A 26,318-nucleotide genomic window follows, 5' to 3' on the forward strand; every position below is an offset into this window, starting at 1 on the left:
TACAAATGATATTGTTAGGATCTTTTCACGTGCGAACCCGACACTGTTACGGTCCGCCACGAATCGTGTCCTTACAAAAGTATTTTGGGACCTTTTGCTTTTCTTTCATGAGCAGAAAGGTGAGATTCTCAATGCCACAATATCACTCTTATACTCACCTGAAGGCTTTGTTGGTGAAGTACACTAAATTTTGTATCTCTTGCTCTTCTTGGATCAGGGCTAAGCTTATTGCAAATGGGAATTAAGCCAAGTAGAGGTGTAGTTCTTCACTTGGCTAGGTTTGATTAAACAAGAGAGGTGGATTTTGAGTTCTTCAAATGCTTTTACACATTCATTTTTCTGCTTAAGAATGTCATGAGAAACCTTTAAAAATGGTTATACACTTGTTAGTTGCTTGAGAGAAAAATTTATTCAGTTTGGCAACATGTCCAGTAAGACTTTAAACTTCTTTGGTCATTCGAGGAGATTCCATATTGAGGTTGGCCTTCAGTGGCGACTCCAAGAATTTTTTTAAGAGTGTTCCTCAACAAGTATAAATTACACAATCTAATAAAAAGAAAATTTTGTATATTGACAACAACAACAATAAAAAAAAAACACGCAAATACATAAAATTTACAATTGCCTTCTACGTGGTTTTCTTATCAAATATTTGTTCATCATTCTAGCAAAAGAATAAACAATAAACTATAAATTCATTTGAAATATTAATAAAATTATTAATTATTGTTGTTTAGTTGTTTCATTAATTTGTTTGTCTTTTATAAACTATAATTTGTTATATTATTGTTTCATTAATTATAAAATTATTAATTGTTGTTTAGCCTAACATAATTTAATTTGTTTGTCTTTTATAATGTATTTGTTAATTAAATTATTAATTATTGTTTATTAATTGCTTCCCCCAATTAAAATTATTAATTATTGTTTAGCCTAACATAGTAACATAATTTAACAAATGATTGTTTATTAATTAAATAATTTTCTTTTAGTGTTGCAGTACTATGCTAGCACATAGCCATTGAGCCACACACCTCATCCCCATGTGCATTTACCCCGGCCCCATGCCTCCATCCACCCCCCAATTCAACAGACAAGCCCCAATGCCCCATGGCTCCCAATCACAAGACTAGAGCCAATTAGATAAAGCCAATTAATTGTATCTCACCAACAAACACCAACACTAACACTAAAAGACAATTAATTTATCTCACCAACACCAACACCAACACCAATGGATAACTCCTAAAATAGGGCAAATATTAATAAAAATTTATAAAGCTAAGCAAAAACAAAAGGCAAAAACAGACAATCATAGCAAAAGGCAAAAGTTTCACTTTCATTCTTCACTCTTCAGATAAAGAGCAAAGACACTGAGATAGAGATGAAAATGAAATACCTTGAGGTTGAGGGAGGGTAGCACGTCGAGGCTGAGGGGCAGCGCCGTCTGTCGTTCCTGTTCTGGAGCTCGAGTAACTCGATCTGGCAATCTCCTTCTCCGTTGAGTCGAGTCGAGTTTGAGGCTCGATCTGGCGATCTCCTTCTCCATCCGTTGGGTTAGGTTTTTTTTTTCTTTAGGTTAGGTTTCTTTCTTTCTTCAACATCTATTAGTGTTTGGCTGTTCGTTGGTTTCTGATTTTAGTATATTGGGTTTTGGTTTTCCTTTTTTTTTTTTTTTTTTTTTTTTTTAAGAATCCATGAGTTTGCTACTTTTGTAATCTGTTGGGCTTGTCGTCCTTTTTTTTTTTTTGAGAATCCGTGGGCTTGCCGCTTGGTTTGTTACAATTTTTTTTTTTTTTTTAAAGATTTTAGTTCAAAATTTTTTTTGGGTTTTTTTTTTTTAATTGAAGGGTGCTCCTAATTTTTTTTTTTTAAAGGGTAAACAAATAAAAAGATTTTAATTATTATATATATATATATATATATATATATTTTAGGCCAGGGTGTTCTTGGGAACACTCTGAGCCTAACGTGGTGTCGCCACTGTTGGCCTTGATTTTTTAATGTTGGCTTTAACTCCTCTCTAGGATCTCATTAATCTTAGAAAAGTTCCTGACAATACTCTGAAAGAGCACATTTTTGGGATCAACTTCATTTGGAATCTTTTTAAAGTGTAAAAGGTTTCTTGTAAGTCATCTTGGTGCTTGAGGGGGTCCTTTGTTCCAATGAAAGTTTCCAATTGTGGACTAGGTCAAAACCATATAACTTTTTTCTTTAAGGGAAGCCACAATTGTTGCTTCTTACAATTGGCACCAGCTGATGATGTTCCCATGGTTAAATGGATGATAAGTCAATGGGAGTATTGACATTTTAGGGTTTGATAGTTTTTTTTTTTTCTTTCTATAAATGGAAACCATGAGTTCTAGTTTTTACAATTCCTTTTATAGGTTAAAGTTCATTCTCCATGCCCTGCCACATCCTTAGAACTCAAGGTGTAGTGCATTTAGGAATGGATACCCGACTCAACCCACTTAGTATGGGTATTAACCAATCCATTAGGGTATTCGAGTATTGGGTGCGGGCATCCTTATTTACCCAAATTTTTTGGATCGAGTACGGGTATTACCCAACTTGACCTATGTTTTTTTTTTTTTTTTTTTTTGAAAAATAAAAACCAAAACTTGTTTTTCTCTCTCTTATACCGAAACCAAAATATTTATTAAAGAAAATATTTCCATAAAAAATGTTATCAACAATTACTTTTAAATTCCTTTAATAGGTTACTAATTATATTACAATTTTTTTTACCATGATTAAACTATACGTTATTGTTATAGGCTATTTACTATCCATTTGATTTGATAGTCAAATCAATAAGAAAATACCCTAAAAAAAATCAATAAGAAAATAAATAAATTAATAACATTTAAAACATCATTAAATATTATTTGTATTACATATTTTTTTTAAGCCTCTATACATGCATAAATTTTCTACAAAAATGTAGTGATTGAAAGGGGAATATATATATATATATATATATATATATATATATATATATATAAAGTCAATATTTATTATCTTGCCAAAACTATAATTCAGTATAAAGAGATGGAGTCAATGGTATAGGAAATTTTAATGGACCTTCTTCTCCTTCTAATAAATTAATTAACCAAAAAAATCCTTAAATTTATGTCTAACTAATAGCAAGACATAAATTAGTGTTTTAATAAGTATTATTGTTTACTAGACATATTTATCCCACATTGGTTGTGTATGTCTAATATTCGCTATTTATAACTCCAGTCTACAATTACAAATGTTAGGCCATTTTGTAGTTGTATAATGATTAAGTAATATATTATAAACCTAGTTTAAAACACTAGTATTACTATTTTCGTGTGTATTCTAATAAATATTACTGTTTACTAAAAAAAAAATTACTAAACATGGCAAAATGGATTAGAATTTTTTGACCTGACTTGACCTAACCCGAAAAATACTCGACCCGAACCCGATTTTTTTGACCCGAAGCAAAAATGGGTTGACTTGTGACCTGACTCGCGACCCGACTCGTGACGCAAACCATTTTTAAAGACTTTTTTTTTTGAGTAAAAAAATAATAAAATTAAGACAATATTGGTTTAATTGTTTGTTGTGAGTTTTAAGGAAACAATTGAGACATTTACATAATTGCATGCAAATGAATTGAAAGATAAATAGTTGAGCATTCTGTAATGAATAAAGATTTTTAGATATCAAATGGCAAAGTACATGCCAAGATAATCTGGTTACAATAGAGTTAAAAACATAGATTTAAAATTGTAGACATGTGTGAAAAATATTCATAAGTGTGAAAATAATGAAGTCAAAGTATCAAATTAGCATAAATTATGAATGCTTAGACCTATTTTTTTAACAATTTATGTTCAAAATAAACGACTTTTCAAAATAAATTATGATATTTCCTACAGTGTGTGTTGCTTAACAATGATATGATATTTATAAAAGAGACCATGTATAAATAAGTAAACAATCAAACTTTAATGTATATTCTCAAATTAAAATAGAGTACCAACCACATTTGATAATAAATTATAAAATTAATTTTTAAGATTGTAAATTTCTTATATGTTTTTTTTATCTTTGTCAAATGAGTTATTCAATGAGTCATTTGTAATTTTGTTTTATATTTTGAGATGTTGATATTGTGTAGAAATAAAATTTGTGTATTTGTTTTACTTATCTTTGTGTTATTTTGTTTTAGTTAGCAATGTTGGGATTTGTATAATTTTAAAACTATTGAATAAGTACTAATTATTTGTTTTACTTATATGTTTTTATCTTTGTCAAATGAGTTATTCAATAAGCCATTTGTAATTTTGTTTTATATTTTGGGATGTTGATATTATGTAGAAATAAAATTTGTGTATTTGTTTTACTTATCTTTGTGTTATTTTGTTTTAGTTAGCAATGTTGGGATTTATATAATTTTAAAACTATTGAATAAGTACTAATTATTTGTTTTACTTATATGTATTTTATCTTTGTCAAATGAGTTATTCAATAAGTCATTTGTAATTTTGTTTTATATTTTAGGATGTTAATATTGTGTAGAAATAAAATTTGTGTATTTGTTTTACTTATCTTTGTGTTATTTTGTTTTAGTTAGCAATGTTGGGATTTATATAATTTTAAAACTATTGAATAAGTACTAATTAGTTTAACTGAGTTCATTGTTGATATAAGTGATGTATTCAAAGTAATGCATTTTACATCAAGTAATTTATTGCATGACTTTCCAAATGGCAAATACATGTTATTTTTTATAAAAAAAATTATGTAAAAAATACGGATTAACCCGACCCAATCCACAACCTGATTGACTTGACCCGACCCAACCGTTTGCCATGTCTAGCTACTAATTACATAAATGTCTTTTGCTTAATTGAATTTTTGTTTGCAATTATAACATGAATTTGACTTTCACTTGTATGGAAAGTTTAAATCAGTTTGGTAGATACTTTAATTAGTCTGTTTGAGAAAGATATATTTGAGACTTTAATTACCAAGACAATGAAAAAAAAAATGAGGTGAAAAAGGACTATTTCCAAATTCCAGGCTTTTGGTCAAGACTTTTATTCTCCCACTAGTGTCGGTGAAGTTAAAGTTGAGTTGGTAACCAATTATTATTTACATACCAGAGCATAAGGTATATTTATTGCCTTTAAACAATTTTTATATATAGACCTGTGGTTATAATGTATTAGTTGGGATAAGGCATCTTAAATTTGTTCATTTTTTCTATTCCACATGGTCTTTAGAACTTGCTTTTCCCCCCCTAACTATTATAGTCATAGGGTCTTCAACTTAAAATGAAGAGGTTGTAAGTATTATTATTATTTTTATTTTTATTCTGGATTATGCATTTGATATGGCTTTAAGCATTGATTCCATGGTGAAAAATGTTTATTTTCATACATCCATTAAAAAAAATATTAAGAAAAATTGGATTTTAGTTAAAAAGGTTTGGATGGAAAATGATGTTTTTAACTTAAAGAATAAAAAAAAAAAAAATTGGGTTTGGGTTAGGTCTGGTTATTCATGGGTAAACATCTGGGTGATAATCGGATACCGGTACTTAACAAGTAATGGAATCAGGGTATCCATAGATAAAAGTTTCGGGTCGGGTTTGCATATACTTGACCCAAACCCGGACCATGGCTACCTAGTTGTTCTCAAGCTCCATGTGTTAACTTGTCACTTTGTTCAATGAACATTAGTTCATTGGAATTTTGTGAGTTGTACAAGTTGCAATCTAATGATGAATTATGAGAAATTATTTAGTTTGTTAGGTGTAGTCTCTCTCGTATATGGTAGGTTCCATATATGAGACTCATAAGACTCATAGTGGGATCCATTCTTATATAAAAGAAGGTTATATTAAAGCAAGCAGATGAGTTTTTCATGTGAATTAGATGGGTGTTTTAGCATAGTTGTAGTTAAGTTGTTGACTTGACCTTTCTGCTTCTATAACACATAAGCAGAGAGAAATCAAAATAGAAGAGAAAATGGGGTGTGAAAATTTTCATCATCAATAGCTAAATTGGAATAGATTGGGAAAAAAAGAAAGGAAAGTGCTTTCCAAAGCTTTAAAATCAAAATGTACATGTCATAGCACTGCCTAATTGAACATAACTGTATCATATGTTTCTTGCCACAATGATCTGTATCCTTGTTCCTCTAAGGAAACACCATAATACATATGAGAATAATCACTGAGTCCAACTTCAGCAATACCCTCCATCTCATTTTCACAAAGGTCCATGTACCAATTCATATCATCACTGGGTGATGAAGTCTCTGGCACCGTACCTATCCGTCCAAAGCCGTGTTGATCGTGTGAGACCAAGCAATCATGACCGACATCCTGTCCTACACTGCAAACTTGACCATCTTCCGCAAGGAAATCAGGGTCCATGCTAAAATCGTGACTGTCCATTGCATTGGATTTGATCTCTGCTTCTAATGACCTGATTAAGCTATTTAATCGATCCTCGTCACGCTCTTCGGCTTGTGGTTCTTCCAATAGGGACATTAGGATTGCACCATCAACTTCTGAAACTTGAATCTCTTGGATGTCACTACCAACTATGTTGGATTCACAAGCAGGTACTGGGGAAGCCATATGGAAGAAGAAAATTGGAGCGAAGAAAGAAGCTAAAGAAAATGAAAGTTTATAGCAAGTATAAAGCTTTGTGTATGTATGAGTCACAATGACTTTTCTCAAGGGAAGTAGGCCTTTATATAGGCAAAATGGACCAGCCAATTATGCACACATGTGCACCAAATAATGGAATAATATATGAATGATATGCATAAAATCATATCAACTTGATACAGAAAAACATAATGGGACCGCAAGCAATTTTGGAATTCCATGATTGAAGACATCTTGGCAATAATATTATAAAAATCTCAAATTGTCCACTCTAGCTATCAACTACGTCTTCACAAGTAAGCAAGATCCAGAATTAATGCAAGGGATTGTTGACCCAAAGAGGATACGGCAAAGAGTGCCGACAATATATCCTCCACCAAATGAAACATCAATAAAGCAAGGGTTTAGCTAAAAAAAAAAGTATCAATAAAGCAAGAAGAGATAGTCCATTGTTAGTTTGTGACTTGTCGCTGCCAGTATGGCCACGTGTGAGGACCCAATTCCAATTATGATACCTTAATCATACCAGAGAGTGGACATCACTTTGAGCCGTTGAATCCAAGGAAGAAAAAGAACCCATAATTTTATTTTATTTTTCAAGAATGGGAATATGGTATTGTTCTTAATAAAGGGAAAATACTATTATTCAACATGATAGTTGTATTTACATAGCAACAATTTTATACATAGCTTAAATATCTCCCATGCATTAATATAAGACAGAATAAAAGACGGAGGTTCATCATATATTCATTAATGCCTGTGCTATTTGCCTCCACTTTTTGAGGTTTCGTTTGGGAGTTTATAAAATAGTGGAGTGGAATGGAAATGAATAATCGTAAAAGAATGAAAATGAATAGAATGAAATTGAATGTATTTAAGTAAGGAAAAAGAATAAAAAATAAAGGAATGAAATGGAATTAAATAATATTGTTTGAATGTTTTAAAATAAAGGAATGGAAATGAATGAAATATATGTAACCTTATTTGGGAGTAACATAAAAATAAAAAATAAAAATGAAATCATTTTATGATAATATTATTATTACACCTGATCTATTTTAAAATAAAGAGTTGAATATATAAATGTATTTTGAGAGTTTTAGTAAAAAAAAAAAAAATCATTAAATCTAATTTCATTCACTCCAATTCCTTCCAATTTTGGGGGGAATGAAAATTTGAGGTTTTAACAAAATAAAGAAGAATGAATATTCATTCCTACCTATTTCATTCCCTTCCACTTAAACTCCAAAATAAAATAATGTACTTTCCATTCTTTCCATTAAACTCCCAAACAAGGGAAGAGAAGAATATTATAAAATTACTAGTCGCTAACTCGTGCGATGCACGGGAAAATTACCAATTTTTTCCAAATGATGTGACATTAGCTATTGGAATTTAGCATCGATTCTCTGGTAGCACATTCTTATTTTTCAATTTCATTTATTTCATGTCTTCCACTAAATATTCAATGCATTCATTTTATTTAAAAACGTATATTCAAATTGATTATCTAAGTGTCTGCAAAAAACTACAATTCAATCAACTCTAGAATACAAAATAGGCTGGGGTTAAAAATAAACAGCAACCATAATAAAAACAAAACAAAAACAAATAAAGACCATAATAAACAGCAACCATAAAACTCATTAATAGAAGACAAATATATATACAGCAACTTCTTCATCACAATGATAAGAGCAGATTTAAAACAACAACCATATGAACACTATTTAGGAATTCTATCAAACTCTTGTGAGAAGCCAATAACAAAAACATATGTACAGCCAACAAACATCATTATTATGTACACATATATACAGCCAAAAAAAAAAAAAAAAAACTCTTGACACACAATGATACTATTTGATTAGCTTATGAAAAGGTGCTCACAAGTTTACTATGGCCCTTTTCTAAGTATTTTGAGTACCAATCTCTTAATGCACTGACTAAGTTGGTTCTGCAGTTGTATAAGTGATGTTGCATTTTTGCAAATTGATTTAATTAGTTCAATTTTGAATATATTTTATTTGTATTATACTGATCTTAATTTACTGTGTAAGTACTATATATTTTTCTTTTTCTTTTATCTTAGTAAAAATAAACTATTTTGTTTGTTTTAAGTATTCTTCCTAAAATATGCAGCAGATATACTATGCTCAAGCTGAAACAAAAGTGCACAGGGAAATAATTTTTTTTTGTTTATTGCTGATTCAGCAGATAACTTATTGAAACAATTTCCTTAATCACCCTCTTAATTGAAATATTGCATTAATGAATGCTAGAGATATATAAATGTGTAAGTTTTGTGCATATTTCAATAAAGTTTCTCTCAAGGCAAGCTTATTTTCCTACAAGTTGGCCAATCCATGGTAGGTATCATGAATGAATAATTCCAAGCATAAAAGCAGATTTAAACACAATGTAAAGAAAAAGAAAAAGAAAAAAAAGACGTATAACATGCGAAGAGCTTTTTAGTTCTATTGAAAATTTATTTCTAGTTAGTTTGATTGCAAAATTTTTCTAGAGAGAGATGAGGAGGTCAGGTCTATTGACAATAATTAGTACACGAATCCAATTCAAATGTAAAAGGACTCAATTTCTTAACGAATCCAATTCAAATTTGTCATATAAACGGGAACAAAAATCATTTACTTAGAGGGGGAAAAGCTGGAAAGGAAAGTACAAATGAAAAAAGATACTTGCTTAAATTTAGCATCATCAATGTGCTCTTAAAGTACCAGCAAACATTTACTTAAGAGGGGAAAAAACTGGGAAGCACAATCCCTAAAGTATATATTTGTCTCTCCCTATGTATCTTCCATTACTATGTGCAATAGCCTTCAGCCTAGTTCCTATAGGTCAATTTCAAACTTAGAATTGAATTCATTGTGCCTAAAAGAATGATTCTGTGAGGAATTTACTTTCTGTCCCTAAATAAACATGATGAAAGTGGAAATCCTTGCAATAATGGAATGAAAATCTGATTGACATGCTTCTTCAGGCCATTATAAGAAATGAATACGTGGTATTTTATCGGAAAAACAGCCAACAGATTAGTTGACATAGGACAAATTAAATTTGTCCATGTGTGCTTGTAGTGGGTTTAGGATTAGGTGAATTTGTTGATCTAGGGTTTAGAATTTTTGAAGCAAGGATTATGAGATTGTGTTAAGAATTAAAAGGGGGTTTGATGAGTTATTTGATGGTTTTTTTTTTTGTAGAAGAAAGTATGTGGGTTTTATGGTTTTGAGAGATAAAGAAAGTGCTTGATTTGGGGTTGAATGGAAGAAGGAAAGGAGAGAATTTATAGTGTTTAGGGGTTGTATGAATAGTATCCATAAACAGTACCTCAAGAAAGAGAAGAAGAAAGGAGAGAAGAGAAAGGGAGAAAACAACATATGCAATCCCACATGCCAGAATGCTCAAAACACAATCCATCCTTTGATTACATTGAGTTCAAAAATATATAATGAAGAATTCTTTCTTGCCAGTAGTAATTGCCCGTTTGCTAACATGATTTCAAACCACACAGCTTTTTGTACGCTTCGCTTTCAGTTTCCACACAAAAACAATTCAAAATTGACCAATAGCTCAGTTTCCACACACAAAAACATATAACTAAAATTCAAAAAACACAAAAACAATTCAAATTGACCAATAGCCACTAAAAGGGAGCGCATCCAGAAGTAGTTACAACATTCTCGTATAATCATTTCATTAATTTTCTTTCTGTTGTCAGCACTTAAAGTTGAACTGACTACATTTGGTGAAGGTGTTTTTGCATTTCCAATGGACATTGAATTGTTCCATTATGTTCTGTCTGTAACTGAAAAGGGATGCTAATGAAAATGGCAGCCTTCATAAATAATGGTAGAAAATCCTAATGGCCATGTGTCATGGGATGAGAAACCTTATCAATGTGATTGCTCACATTTGTTCCTCTAAATCCATTTTAAATGATGAGTCTGTAGCTTCTAATAATGTATAGAATAGGAGTTGGTTCCACTTGTCATGAGAAACCCATGGGTCTCCTGAATGGTTTTTTTTATAGTTTTTTTAGTTCTTTTTATTCTTTCTTATAAATAAATTTTAATAGTTATAGCAAACTTACTGAACATTCATCTCAATGTTTGCAATTACAATATGTTCTGTGCAGCTAAATAATTTAACAAAGGAGAATGTTGGCCCCAACTTGGGAACTATTGTTTAGCTTATGAAAAGGTGCTCACAAGTTTACTATGGCCCTTTTCTAAGTATTTTGAGTACCAATCTCTTAATGCACTGACTAAGTTGGTTCTGCAGTTGTATAAGTGATGTTGCATTTTTGCAAATTGATTTAATTAGTTCAATTTTGAATATATTTTATTTGTATTATACTCATTTTAATTTACTATGTAAGTACTATGTGTACAGCCAACAAACATCAATATTATGTACAAATATATACACCCAACAAAAAAAAAAAAAAAAAAAACTCTTGACACACAATGATACTATTTGATTTTTTTTTATTAAAAATATAAGGATTGGTATTTGGTACTACTTGAGACTATTATAGATTCAAAAAATCCAAATTTGTGAACAGAACACTACAATATACTATGATATTAAAACTCCAAGCATAAAAGCAGATTTAAACACAATGTAAAAAAAAAAAAAAAAAAATTCAGTATGAACAATGTAATGAATAACTAACCTCAACGTACTCCACAACAATTTCGCTAAGATTATCAGGAAGCAAGCAGATAACTCCACCTCGCTCAGTTTCCACTAAACAAATTCAAACCCGTGACTCAGTTTCCACACAAAAACAATTCAAGTTGACCAATAGCTCAGTTTCCATACAAAAACATATAACTAAAATTCAAAAAAAAGTTAAATTGTTTATCTAAGTGTGTGCACAAAAACTACAATTCAATCAACTATAGAATACAAAATAGGCTGGGGTAAAAAAATAATCTATAGCTTAGTTTCCACACAAATTGAGTAGCCGTGAAAAAAATAAAAGCATACCTAGAAATTGAATAGCCGTGAAAAAAAAAAAAAAAAGCATTGTGAAAGGTTTATATATATATATAGTTATAGAGTCCTAATCTATATAGAGTTTGGATTCAGAAATATATATATATATATATATATATATTATAGGTTTATAAGATAATACCTTTGGGCCGGTCTCGACGGGCTGGGTCGGTTGCATTGCCGACCGACATAGTCGTTGGGCCATGGGCTGGGGAAGAGTGGAAACTGAGCGAAGTGGATATAGGTATGGTGGCATTTGTAGCCATGGGCTTGCCGTGGAAAGGAAGAGGCAAAGGATCAGTATGTTGGGTTGGATCGGTATCGGGCTGTTAGGTCTTGCTGTGGAAAGGGAGAGGCAGAGGATCGGTCTATTGGGTCGGATCGTTGGGTCTTGCCGTGGAAAGGAAGAGGCAGAGGATCGGTCTGTTGGGTCGGATCGTTGGGTCTTGCCATGGAAAAGAAATGGCAGAGAATCGGCCTGTTGGGTGTTGTCGTGGAAAGGAAGAGGCAGAGAATCGGGCTAAGGAAAAGGCAGAGAAGAGCTCGTAGAAAGGTGGGAGGAAGGTCCGGTGGGAGGAAGGGTCTTGCCGTGGAAAAGAAATGGCAGAGAATCGGCCTGTTGGGTGTTGCCGTGGAAAGGAAGAGGCAGAGAATTGGGCTAAGGAAAAGGCAGAGAAGAGCTCGTAGAAAGGTGGGAGGAAGGTCCAGTATTCGTGAAAGGGAAAGAGAAGGCAGTCGGGTAGTGAAAGAGAAGGCAATCAGGTGTTTTCATTTTCATTTTTTTTTTTGTTTTATCTTTGGTTATGGTTTTTTTTTTTTTTTGTTTTATTATTTGTTATTATTTTTTTTTTTAATAATGTGCTTACGTGGAAAATTGTGAAAGTTTCAAAAGCTTCGGTTTTATATATATATATATACATATATAGATTATTTTCATTCATTTCCTTTTCATTCCATTCCCTCCTGGCAAATGTAGGATTTTCCCCCCCCTTAAATTTTGCTTAAATTTTTTAATAAGATTTGAATAAGAGATTTTATTATTATTATTATTATTATGTAAATATAGCCTAACTTCATTAATCTCATTCTCATGATGAGGTTTTTATTTTATTTTTTTATACTTACAATAATGGGGAGAGAGGTTTGACCCCCATAATGTGTCTATTAGAAATACCGAGAGGTACTAATTGAATTATAAAAGATTCTCTATGACTCATGATAATTTGAACCTTGAATCTTAGAAGCAAGAATTTTTTTTATTAAAACCCATATCATTTGTGGGGTTTGTGTGAATCAATAAATGAATTATCTTGAAAATATATTTTGTCTAAATAATTTCTCATATGGTAAGGCTTAATTTAATTTCAGTTATCGTCATTAGATTTTTAAAAATTAGAACTGTGGGTATTAAGTTTTTTTTTTTTTTTTTTGGACTTAAAAGGTAGACGGTATTAAGATTTAACTTGTAAAGTCCTTGATCAATATGCAAGAGATCTCTGAAGTATATGTGGTTCCTTAAAGTATTTGTGTATGTTTGTTGTTTTTTTTTATAAAAGAAAACCCTTATTTTGAGGGTTGGGAGACCCTTAAATAACATCATTTATCAAGGGTTATACTTTTAAATCTTTTGACCTTTCGAGATATCTATTAAGGGTAATTTTTAACTTTTTCAAGCTTCAAAGATACTCAATAAAGATAAAGTATTTGTTTTAAGGGTCATGAAGACCGTAGAAATTTCTTTTTCGATGGTGTATGCTTCAAAGGTCATTGAGGTTCATATTGAATTTCAAAATAATCTTTTATGTGGATTTTTTTCATACGTTTTTCATTGGTTTCGACCCAATTCAGAAAATCAACATTTTTGTAGTGACTTGGGATTAAATCATACCTATACTAGAAATATTCGTGTCACTTTCATAATGTATTCATAATACCTACACGGCTACACCCTTGATTTTTATGTGAAAGAGTGGTGATAATACATTGTCAATGTACATTAAGAAAGATATCTTGTGAAAAAGCATTACAAGGGATAGGGTATAGTGGATAGAAAAGAATTATCACTTTTTGTGCGGTCCTCATAGATCAGTAAAACTCTGATTAAAAAAGGAAGAGTAATTTTGGACCATCTGAGTTTACAATATTAAATCAGATATATCAAAGATCTTACTAAATGCAGGTTTCTTAAAGTGAGCTGGTTAAAAGTCTTTTGAACACAATATGATACTGAGAATCATGAAAGTGGGGCTTGATTGAATATATGATATCAATTAGTATAAACATCTCTTTAAAAATAAAGAAAAAAAAAAAAAAAAAAAAAACAAAGTATAAACATCTGTGTCGCATGTTTATGTAGGGTGTTGAGAAGATATGCTCTAACATACATGAGACCCGGAAACAAGTGGGCTCTCAAGTAATTAAATAATGAGGGGTTGATAATGTGATACCCAAATGTATGACCACACAACGCACGCTTTGGTGCACATGGTGTGTTTAGGTGGGATTTTGATTTAGATTTTATTGAAAGCCTCTTGAAATCATTAGTTCCAATTCTTCATAAGTATATTCTTAAGCTTGTTGAGAATTTTAGGAGAAATTAATGGAAAAACCAAAAAGTTGAAGTAGGCTTAAAGATACAATCAATTGTTTTTCTTAAGATGATATTTTCCCCTACTCAATTGAGTTTAATGGATTCCAAGTAAATCAACTCAGGGATACAACCAAGTCTAGATTCTACACGTAACTATCTTGGAGAATCTTGTAAATTTATCTCTTATGGTGGGGCAAAACTTTTTATGCTTTTAAAAGCAATAAAATCTCTCAAAAATCTATAACTAATTGAGTACAGATTACTATTTATAATTAATGAAGGGTTGCAAATGAAAAGGCACATTTAAAAGGTCACTTTGATTAATACAACCCCTCAAAAATGTTGTTGCTAGCTATTAAGAACCCAAATGACTCAGAATCCATTGTTTGGAATGCAAAAATAACATTTTGTAACTATCTTGCTCGCGTGACGGCGTGAGCTTCATGAACTTGCTTGAGCGGTCTTCGAGTGAGCCTTTAGTCATGCTCTCTTGTCCCTGCATGTTCATGCCTGTCATCTGTTTGATCTCGCTTGACTAAGCACTACTAAGTGCCGATAAATCAATTCTTTTTTCTATTTAGCATGGTTTTAACATCCGAAACGGTCAAAGAACTAAAAATTAGTCCGGTTTCGGTTTTTACTAGTTGAACTGGTGATTTTCACAATTGAACCATCAGTTTTACTGTTTTTACTAGACCGGTTTCATATCTGATTCCCGATTGAACTAGTTCAACCGACCAGTTCTATACAGTTTTAAAAACCATGCTATTTAGTGGTTCCCTAAACATTACACATGTTACAATAAGGTCTCGCTCAAATAGGTCGTGAGCTCCCTTGAGCGAGCCACTAAAATCTTGTTTTCTTCTACTTTAAATTTTTTTTTCCTGATTCTATTACTTTCAAAGTAAGATCACCAACATATTACAACGACACATATATTCACAAATATAGAACAATAAAATAAATAAATAAATAAATAACTCAATAATCATTTAATTTCACTATACTACTAATCCATTAAATCTTCTTTTTTATTTGTACAATATGAGGGACATTCTTAAATAAACAATTATTTTAATTGATGGATATATAGAATGTTTCTCTTATATATAAATAGGCAATAAATTATCTCATATATTCAACACCTATTCAAGAGGCTTATATATGTCGACCTTTATATATGAAAGTTCAAAAACGTGTATAAACATCTTTGAACGTTTAGACCCCCAAATTACAACTTAATCAATTCAAGCAATATGTCAAATAATTAGTGTGCGGAAACTTAACATATGCTATAATATGAAATTGGTTAAAAACTATCTAAGCCAAAACAAAACATAATCCACAGCAGATAATAAAAAGATAAAGATAGAGAGGAAGGAATATGCAAACACAAAGACAACACGCGATGTGTTATCGAAGAGGAAACCGAAGCTCTCGGCGTAAAACCTCTCCGCCGCCCTCCAAGCGATAAACAATCCACTAGAAAATACAGTTGGGATACATGGACAGCAATAGACCCTCCAAGCCTAATCTACCCAGTGCACCTAAGCCCTCCAAGCTTCTTGCTCCAACGAGGTTGCGCCGAACCTTTTTCTTTTCTAGCTTCCCGGATTCTGCTACTAGACCGTAGCATCAATCAATGAAGATTGGTTCCTTCCTAACTGCTTCCCAGAAATCCAAACAGCTCTCTCACAATAGTGATAATGGTAAGAACCAGGTTTGGTATAATGTCTCTCAAGGATTTGACAATGGAGAGGAAGAGAGTTGAGGAATTTGAAGAGACTCTAAGGTATAGATTGTGGGTAAATCAATCTTATTTTTCTTTAGGGTTTCTCTCTCAAAATTCTCTCTGGAAGCTCTCTCGCAATCGTGGGTAAAAGGGGTATTTATACTAGAGTGGGAGAGGAATGTGAAACGTCAGGTTTTACAAAATAGGGGTGGCTTGCGGCTTGACCTCGCGGCTTGACCAAGTTGCGAGATCCAGTCGCGAGATAACCGTATGGCCAGTTGTCCTGTTTTGTCCTATAGTGCTCCAGCTAGCATGACTGTTCATCTTCCAGCATGCTTGGCACGTGTGTTGCGTCTGGCGGCTTGCAGCCGCGAGTCACCCGCGAGTCCCAGCCGCGAGTCTTTGTTTTCTTGCACACTCTTGAGCAATCTTCACTCTATCTCACTCACTACCCTTACATCAAACCCACCTAAATACAGGGTTACTAAATGTTGAATTACAAGCAAATTTGGCACGGAATAAAGCCAATTAGATGGTTGAATAAATTCAACCTTACAATCTCCCCTTTTGGCTATTCTGTGACAAAACCCTAAAACAGACTCTAGACTTAACATGTGTGTTGGGAACAGTTGAACAAAACTCACTCACACCTAACTCTAGAAGCTGCGAAGCACTTGAATCATATGAACATAATACTCCTGAAACACAACAATACACCATGATCATTGTAAGCAGAAAATCATAAAATGCATATGAAACAGGCAAAATGTGATCAAGCAAAGATGGAGTTAAGAAACAAACCATGGCTTGATCAACCAAGTGAACACCACAAGGTAGTGATCACAGTGCTCATTCACACTTGGAATGAACACAAGGACATACAAGTTAACAAGCACAAGGCAAGACACTTGTATGTTCAACACTCAACCAATGCATAATACACAAGGTATCTAGGAACAATCCTACAAGGGCACAAGAGTGACAGTACATAAACCAAAATGCAAGACATTTAGATTAAAGTACTGATTTCAACATAGCATAAAGGCTGCAATAAGTAAGGTACAAACCATAAAGCCAACAAACTATGCATAAAACATTAACCCTAAAAGCTTACAAAAACACATGGGTACAAACACAAAACTTCCTGAATAACATCATCAAAATATATTAAAGTTTAGACCAAGAGTCTATAGGTTAAGAGTTAGAAACAAACTATACACCAAAAACACAGTGTATCAAACCCATAAAAACATTAAATAGTTCAACAAACATAAACCTAAACCTATAAGTTTAGAGGATAAGACTTAAAACAAAAGTATATGTGTACTCTTAAAACAAAAGTATGTGAGTACTCCCTCTATCACTATGCACACTTCCCTTTGAACTTTCTCCCCCTTGCTGAATGCTCTCCCCCTTTTTGACACGAATAGCTAAAGGCTCTCGTCCAACTTTTGTTGAATAGCATCTAGCTGATTCTCCATAGTCTCAAGACGTATTTGGACATGGTTTTTTGTGGAGTAGAGAAGTGCCACAATCTCATCAATGCGTTTCTGAATATGCTCAAGTACACTGTCGACTCTATCAGTATGAGGAGCAGTCTGTGCTTGCGAAATACTAGCCGGTGAAGCTTCAGGAACAGCACGCGAAGTAGATGTAGTATGTGCAGGTGTCTCTGATTCAGGGACAGATGGAGTAACCGGAGAGATGTGAACACTCCTTGGTGATTTAGAGGAGTGACTTCTGCTAGCTTGAAGAGTGAACATGGAAATGGGACGCTGACAGGTCAACATTTTTCCATCTACAGGAGGAATAATGCCTTCATGAAGAATGAGCTTTATGATGAGACTGCAAAATGGAATAATTCCTCGAGCTGCAGTTCTACACGCGGTCTTCCTCAAGGTGTAGTAGATGTGAGCACATATATCAATGGGGGCTCCTGTAATAAGATCACAAATGAATAGAGCTCTCCCAAGATTGATGAATGTAGTGTTGGACAGTGGGTAGAGATTGGTGAACATGATTAACTTCAGTGTGGTCAGCTCTGGTGCAAACTTTGCGGTGCTGATGGATGTTCCTGCACTGGATACTTCATGAACGGATCCTAGGATTTGTAGAATTTCTTCAACCTCTGGAGTTCGTTCATCGTAAGGAGTAAGATCCACCTTCTGAGGTCTGGTGATGCCGAGAAGATCTGCGATGGAGTCTGAGGAAATGCTAAACTCTGTTCCTCTGACCCAGAAAACGAGTTGAACTCCAAGATCAGTTGCATTGGAGAAGCATTCTTTGACCAGCTCATCCATTGGATCATCAAAGTTCCCGAACAAGTTTGCCCAATCTCGTTTTTCAAAGATTCGAGGGATAAAAGTGGTCCCTAAGGTGTTAAACTCCACCACCCGTTCCACTATAGTAGTTGACTTGTCAAAAATGTTTGAGTAGACGTGTGAGGTAAGCGGAGTTCTGAATCTATCCTCATTGGGGTCTTGAAATGCCTGTGATGCTAGGCGAGTCCTTTTAGCAACTGGTGTTGCTGGATCGTCATCAACAATGTCTTTACCCCTGGAAGATCGACGAGACATCTGCAAGAGAACAGGCCCACAACAAAGAACCAACAACAGTACCACACAAGATAAATGTCAACAAGATTCAGTGCTAATAAAAAATTTCAATACATAAATCCAAACTAAAGATAGTGCAGACCCAACCAAACTTCCAACAATACAAAGGAGCACAAAATGACAGGTGCAGCAAAATGGTGATAGTGCACAAAGGCATAGAGAGACAAAACAACTAACAAAACTGTCAATGAGACAGGTTACCATGACCATGATATGCAAACAGATACAGCATTCGAACAGATAACATAAAAACATTCCACAAGAGATATGAACAAGGGAAAATATTTCAAAATGAAGTCACAAAGCATCCAAACTAGAGCACATGGTTGAGACACACATTATGTTATCATAAAAACTCAGTAACCCAATACCGAAATCCAACATCAACACTCAAGCAAGTGAAATGAGCAAGTCAAATAAGTACCAAACCCATTTACTAAAATGGTTTTCAGTCTCAACAACAGGCAAATATCAGAACAATGAAAAAGCACATTGAGACCACTCAACATAAAAACAGATGAAAACAATAGCAAACAAAACAAGCCATACCCATCACACAAAGAGAGAAATGTTTCGAACACAATATCAATCCAAACGGTAATAGAAATAACCATGAAATAGGGAAAATGAGATTGAGAAAGCAAAACCCATACCTGTTCTTGATGATTTGGACAAGAAATGAAGCACCAATGAGATTTGAAAATGGATTCACGGAGTGTTTGGGAAGGAGATAGTTTAGAGAGAAGATGAACAGTCACGAATGTTTGAAGGAAAACTGAAAAAGATTTAAAAACTGCTCCTATTTCTGCCAAACACGCGTTTTTCGCGACTTGATTAAGTCGCTATACAGTCGCCAGTTCAAGCCGCCAAAACACTCAAAGACAAAAATTTGAAAAATTCTTCTAAGTGTTTTTCGCGACTGGAAGGTCTACCCGCGAGTGAGTCGCGAGCTGAGCTGCAAAAATCTCTGAGTAACCCTCGCGACTAGACCTTCCACTCGCGAACAAGTCGCCAAAAATGACCCGCGAAGACGCAACTGAGGCTCGCGACTTGACATACCCGCGACTGAGCCGCCAAAACAGGGCAAAACTGGATTTTTGAAATTTTCAGATTTTTCAAACAAAATACTTTCCAAAAACACTTAAAACACTCAAAAATCTTTTTGTGCTTGAATTAACAAAGATTGAGCATGTGAAAACACATTTCATCAAGTACAATCACACAAATGAATATGACATTTATTGAACATAAACTTGTGTGTTGTGTGTGGATATCAACAATGAGATAGTCCTTAGTCTAATGTGAAGCTTCAATGATCAATTCAACCAAGACATATACAATTAGCACTAGATCATGTGACCCATCTCAATTATAGAAATATGTATATATGACCTCCCACAAAACTTGATAACTTAACCTGGAGTTTTACATTTGACTCCACTTTTAATCATAACATTTGATCTTTTTGATCTTTTGAGGAAATCACCTCTCATTGTGAGAGTGATATTTGACATTTCACTTTAATGAACAAGTTTTTGGCTTTTTGAATAAACATTTTCTTTAATATAAAGTCGCTTACCCTTTTTCCTAGTCGAATACTAGAATGTGCGACAGGCTTTTGCAGCTCAATATCTCTTTTCATTTGGAGATTTACATTTGGTGAGCTCTTTTTAGCAAAAACAAAAATAAATAGTGGGAAAATATATAGACACAAGTCTATGCATGTCTCAAGATCAACATAACCATTCACTAATCATTCATGGCAAGTTTGAAGATCTATTTACAACAATCACATACATTTCAAGATTTTTCCCACAGTGATATTAGTGCATGAAAACAAGCAATGCTCGAAAATGCAAAAAGCCATTAGCATAAAGGTACAAGGCAAAACAAGTTTTGAGACAAAAACTCAACAAAGTCAATCAAGCTTTTTGATTTTCTAATTTTTATGTGATTTTTGGATTTTTGACACAAGAAATAAAAAGATTGATAAGACAAAATTAAAAATATGCACAAGTAGACAAGTAAACAACCAACAGCAAAAACAGCAAGCAAAACAAACAAACATTGTCACAAAGCATAGGAAGTATTAATGCATGGACATGTTGTAATGCTTATGCATGAGTACCCTTTTTCACCCACACGTCACTTGCGTTTGGGGTGATTTCCTTATAGGATTGGGTATGAGAGTTAGGGCTTTCAAACCTTCGTGAGAAGCTTTCCAAGCAGTTGGTGAATGCACCAATCATCTTCATCACGTTCATCATTCCGGGATCACCATTTTGATCTCTAGATTGATCACCTGCCCAAATTATTCTATCATTTCTAGGTCCTCCTGACTTTTGAGGAGTTGCACTATTCTTTGCTCTCAGCTTTTGGCAATTTGGTCGAGTATGCCCTTGAAGTCCGCAATAATGACACACATAAGTTGCTCTAGGACCTCTTTGTGGTCGTGGGTGTGACTTGGCACGAGATTCAGACCTGCCCACAGATTGATTACGAGGATTTAGCATCCATTGGTTCATCACATTCTTCTTCTCCTCCACCTCGAGCTTCTCACTAGTAAGGTCAGCTACAACTGGATCTTTGGCCTTTACAAACTTCACTTCTTTAGTGACATTTCCAGATGAACTACTTCCTCCGGTATATCCCAATCCGGATTTGTCTGAAAGCTCTTTTGAGATGAGATAACATCATCTGGCTTCTTGGTGGTAACCCTCTCTATTTTAGCACTTGCTTGCACAACCTTATTCTCAAGAAATCTCACTTTTGTGTAAGTTTCGGATAACTCACCATTCAGTGTTTCTATCTCACATTTGGCCTCCCTATATCGGATTAGGAGACTTTTGTAGTCCTCCTCAGCCTTCTTCATTTTTCTCACAGCAGTCTTGGCCACCCTTGTGTACTCACTCGACTTCTTCAAGAGTGAGTTATAATTCTCTTGAAGATTTGCTGTGCTTTCATCTTCTTCAGCATCTGATTCTTCAACAATTCCTAGTGATTCATCATCACTATGCTCTCCAAGGTCTCGTACAAGCAGATTCAACTCATCTGAAGACTAAACATGAGCAATAGTCATAAAAGCCGAATAGTTCCCCTCTCCATCACAACTCTCTTCAGATTCTGAGTCAGACGAATCCGAGTCACTCAAAGTCGTGGCATACACTTTACCTTTCGATTTCAAATAATTCGGACATTCCTTCTTAAAGTGTTCATGCCCGTTACATTCGAAACAAGTGACACCTTGTGTGGGTTGGGATTCTCTTCCATCTTTCTTTTTGAATTCCCTTTTCTCCCTTCCAGAACTTTGGAATTTTCTTTTATCACCAAATTTGCCATTATTTTTGAATTTCAAGAACTTTCTGAAATTTTTGACAAGGTATGCAACATCTTTGTCAACCACATCTTCTCCCGATGAGTCTCGATCTTCCACCTTCTCATTAATGGTCTTTAGAGCAAGAGATTTACTCTTCCGTTGATTGGGCAGCGACATCTCATAAGTCTGCAGAGAACCAACCAGCTCCTGTACTTTGATGTCATCAAAGTCCTTGCTCTCTTCAATCGCTGTCACTTTAGCACGAAAACTTTCCGGCAATGATCGAAGGATCTTCCTTACAATTTTTGAATCCTCCGTTTTCTCCCCCAAGTTGAACTTACTGACAACCACCTCATTTAGCTTCCCATAGAAAGAGTCAAAAGACTCATCCTCACTCATTTTGAGCTCCTCAAACCGAGTGGTCAGCATTTGTAACTTGGTGTCTTTCACTTTCTTCGTGCCTTCATAGGTGGTTTCCAAAATCTCTCATGCTTCTTTGGCAATGGTAATGTGAGAAATTCTATGAAATTCATCTGGAGACACACCACAGAAAATAGCATTGAGTGCTTTACTGTTAGCATTAGATGCAGCAAGTGCTGCCTTATCCCAAGTGGATTTGGCTGCCTCAGGTCTGGTCCAACCAATCTCAACAGCATCCCAAACGGATTCATCAATAGAACACAGAAAAGCTCTCATGCGAACCTTCCAAAAAGCATAATTACTACCATCAAAATATGGAGGTGCATTTAGGGATTGAGACCTATCCATCTCAAAAGGGAGTCAAGGATCACACAATGGTAATGAAACCAATAGCAGTGTACCCGCTCTGATACCAATTGAAAGTTCAAAAACGTGTATAAACACTTTTGAACATTTAGACCCCCAAATTACAACTTAACCAATTCAAGCAATATGTCAAACAACTAGTGTGCGGAAACTTAACATATGCTATAATATGAAATTGGTTAAAAACTATCTAAGTCAAAACAAAACATAATCCACAGCAGATAATAAAAAGGCAAAGATAGAGAAGAAGGAAGATGCAAACACAAAGACAACACGCGATGTGTTATCGAAGAGGAAACCGAAGCCCTCGGCGTAAAACCTCTCTGCCGCCCTCCAAGCGGTAAACAATCCACTAGAAAATACAGTTGGGATACATGGACAGCAATAGACCCTCCAAGCCTAATCTACCCAATGCACCTAAGCCCTCCAAGCTTCTTGCTCCAACGAGGTTGCGCCGAACCTTTTTCTTTTCTAGCTTCCCGGATTTCGCTACTAGACCGTAGCATCAACCAATGAAGATCGGTTCCTTCCTAACTGCTTCCCAAAAATCCAAACAGCTCTCTCACAGTAGTGATAATGGTGAGAACCAGGTTTGGTATAATGCCTCTCAAGGATTGGACAATAGAGAGGAAGAGAGTTGAGGAATTTGAAGAGACTCTAAGGTATAGATTGTGGGTGAATCAATCTTATTTTTCTTTAGGGTTTCTCTCTCAAAATTCTCTCTAGAAACTCTCTCACAATCGTGGGTAAAATGGGTATTTATACTGGAGTGGGAGAGGAATGTGAAACGTCAAGTTTTACAAAACAGGGGTAGCTTGCGGCTTGACCTCGCGGCTTGACCAAGTTGCGAGATCCAGTCGCAAGATAACCGTATGGCCAGTTGTCCTGTTTTGTCTTGTAGTGCTCCAGCTAGCATGACTGTTCATCTTCCAGCATGCTTGGCACGTGTGCTGCATCTGGCGGCTTGTAGCCGCGAGTCACCCGCGAGTCCCAGCCGCGAGTCTCTATTTTCTTGCACACTCTTGAGCAATCTTCACTCTATCTCACTCACTACCCTTACATCAAACTCACCTAAATACATGGTTACTAAATGCTGAATTACAAGTAAATTTGGCACGGAATAAAGCCAATTAGATGGTTGAATAAATTCAACCTTACAATATATATATATATATAGATCACTAACTACTAATCTATATCACTGCCTACAAGTATAAGTGCATGTGGTTGTGGGGTGTAAGGAGTAAGGGCCAAGGTTCAAGTCTTCAAGAATGAGCTTCACACACATATACACTTAAATTAAACTAAAATATAATTTCTATCCTGTAAAAAAAATTAAAAATTAAAAACTAATATATTCCCTCTCAACAAAAAAAAAAAAAAAAATCTAATCTATTAATTCTTTCCCAGTGGGTTCCATGTTGAGGTTGACCTTGATATTTTTTAGGAAATGTTATGCACTCATTTTCTCATACCTGCCTCTGGTTAAGGAGTTCAAGATTTATAGGCTTGCTGTTGGTGCGTTTCCCTTAATTATAGCTATCACCCCAATTATGGCCTTAATCGACGTTGATATCACTGTCATGGGCAATGTTTATAGGATTACTTATGTTATGGGCAAGATTCAAGTATTTTGATCGTTTATTTATGTGAACAGAGACCATGTGTTCTAGTTTTCATGCTTCCTTTTCAAGGTGGAAGATCATATCCTCCATGGTTCGTCTCATCCTCAAAAGTCAAGGTGTTGTGCTCGAGCTCCATGCTCAGGGCTTGTCACTTCGTTCAATGAACCTTAGTTCATTGGTGATAGAATATTGTTAAGAGTTAAAGCTTAATGAGCTTAGGTCTATAGTTGCAGGTTATTTGTACAATACACATTGTTTACCTATATATAAGACTGACCTTTGTAATTTATTACACGGTTTAACATTCAGTTTTTTAGACCTTCACAATCAAAATGGTGTGGGTCATTGGGTTGAGATTTAATGAGATCATCCATATCTTGTGTGGTTGTCCAATTTAAGTTGATGCAATGGGTTATTTGACATTAACGTATGGGGTGGTCCTATGATAGGTCCCAAGTGTGGAGCCCACCTATGTGAGAGCCCAAAGTTCAGCACTAAAACTATCTAAGTTTTTTCCATTTCTACAAAGGGTTACAAAGTGCATCCTCTCGATTAATGATCCTTGAGAAATTATTGTATGCATCATGTGAAGTGTATATCTGCCTCTCATATAAGGTAGGTTTAATATACAAGACCCACAAGTGGGATCCATTCATTTATAATAGGAGGGTGCATCCGTGTACACGGAATATTTTAATGTGAATTACGTAGGTTTTTTTTTAATTTTTATTTTTATTTACGTTTTTAGAATACTTGCAGTTAAAACGTTGACTTGATCCTTCTGCTTCTATAACACATGAGCAGGGAGAAATCAAAATAGAAGAGAAGATGAGGTTATGAAAAATTTCATAAACAATGGCTATTTTGGAATAGGTTGGGGAAAACAACATAATAAAACAAAGTGCTTTCCAAAGCTTTAAAGTCAAAATGTACATGCCCCAGCAGAGCTTAATTGTATATAACAGTATCATATGTTTCTTGCCACAATGACCTGTATCCTTGTTCCTCTAAGGAAACACCATAATACATATGAGAATAATCACTAAGTCCTCCAACTTCAATTATACCATCCATCTCATTTTCACAGAGGTCCATGTACCAATTCATATCATCACTAGGTGATGAATTCTCTGGCTCCATATCAATCCATCCAAATTCAAGTTGATCTTGTGAGACCACGCAATCATGACCCTCCTTGTTTCCAACAATGCACAACTGACCATCTTCCACAATGAAATCTGGTTTCATGCTTGAATTTTGACTGTCCATTGCATTGGAATTGATCTCTTCTTCTAATGACCTGATTAAGCTATTTAATCGATCCTCGTCACGTTCTTCGCCTTGTGATTCTTCTAACAAGGACATTAGGATTGCACCATCAATTTCTGAAACTTCAATCCCTTGGATGTCACTACCAACTATGTTGCCTGCACAATTTTCAGGTACTGGGGAAGCCATATGGAAGAAGAAAATTATCTTCTTTGACAAATTGAAACGAAGAAAGAAGCTAAAGAAAATGAAAGTTCATAGCAAATATAAAGCTTTGAGTATGTAGAAGTCACAATGACTTTCTCAAGGGAAGTAGGCCTTTATATAGGCAAAATATGGACCAGCCAATTATGCACACATGTGCACCACCAAATAATGGGATAATATATGAATGATGTGCATGAAATCATATCAACTTGATACAGATAAACGTCATGGGACCATTATCAAGTTTGGAATTCCATGATTGAAGAAATCTTGGAAAGACTATTGTATAAATCTTAAAATGTCCACTCTATCAAATGTCTTCACAACTAAGCAAGATCCAGAATTAATGCCAGGATTGTTGACCCAAAGAGGATAGAGCAGAAGGACCAGACAATATCATTATCATCCACCAAATGAAACATTAAGCATCAATAAAGCAAGGAGAGAGAGAGTCCATTGTGACTGCTAGCTGCTCAATATGGTAAGGACCCA

General features: G+C 34.4%; 2 protein-coding genes across 2 annotated transcripts; both read right to left on the minus strand.

The window, feature by feature from the left end:
* Positions 1–6,012: 6,012 nt before the first annotated feature.
* LOC115987513 lies at positions 6,013–6,713 on the minus strand. Its single transcript, XM_031111082.1, has one exon. It carries the CDS (start codon positions 6,626–6,628, stop codon positions 6,125–6,127), a length of 504 nt encoding a protein of 167 aa, XP_030966942.1. The 5' UTR covers positions 6,629–6,713; the 3' UTR covers positions 6,013–6,124.
* Positions 6,714–25,231: 18,518 nt separating this feature from the next.
* LOC115987381 lies at positions 25,232–25,922 on the minus strand. The gene has a single exon (XM_031110907.1). The coding sequence runs from the start codon at positions 25,806–25,808 to the stop codon at positions 25,299–25,301; it is 510 nt and encodes a 169-aa protein (XP_030966767.1). The 5' UTR covers positions 25,809–25,922; the 3' UTR covers positions 25,232–25,298.
* Positions 25,923–26,318: the final 396 nt, after the last annotated feature.

The sequence above is a fragment of the Quercus lobata genome, chromosome 4, assembly GCF_001633185.2.
Source record: "Quercus lobata isolate SW786 chromosome 4, ValleyOak3.0 Primary Assembly, whole genome shotgun sequence".
Classification (NCBI taxonomy): Eukaryota; Viridiplantae; Streptophyta; class Magnoliopsida; order Fagales; family Fagaceae; genus Quercus; species Quercus lobata.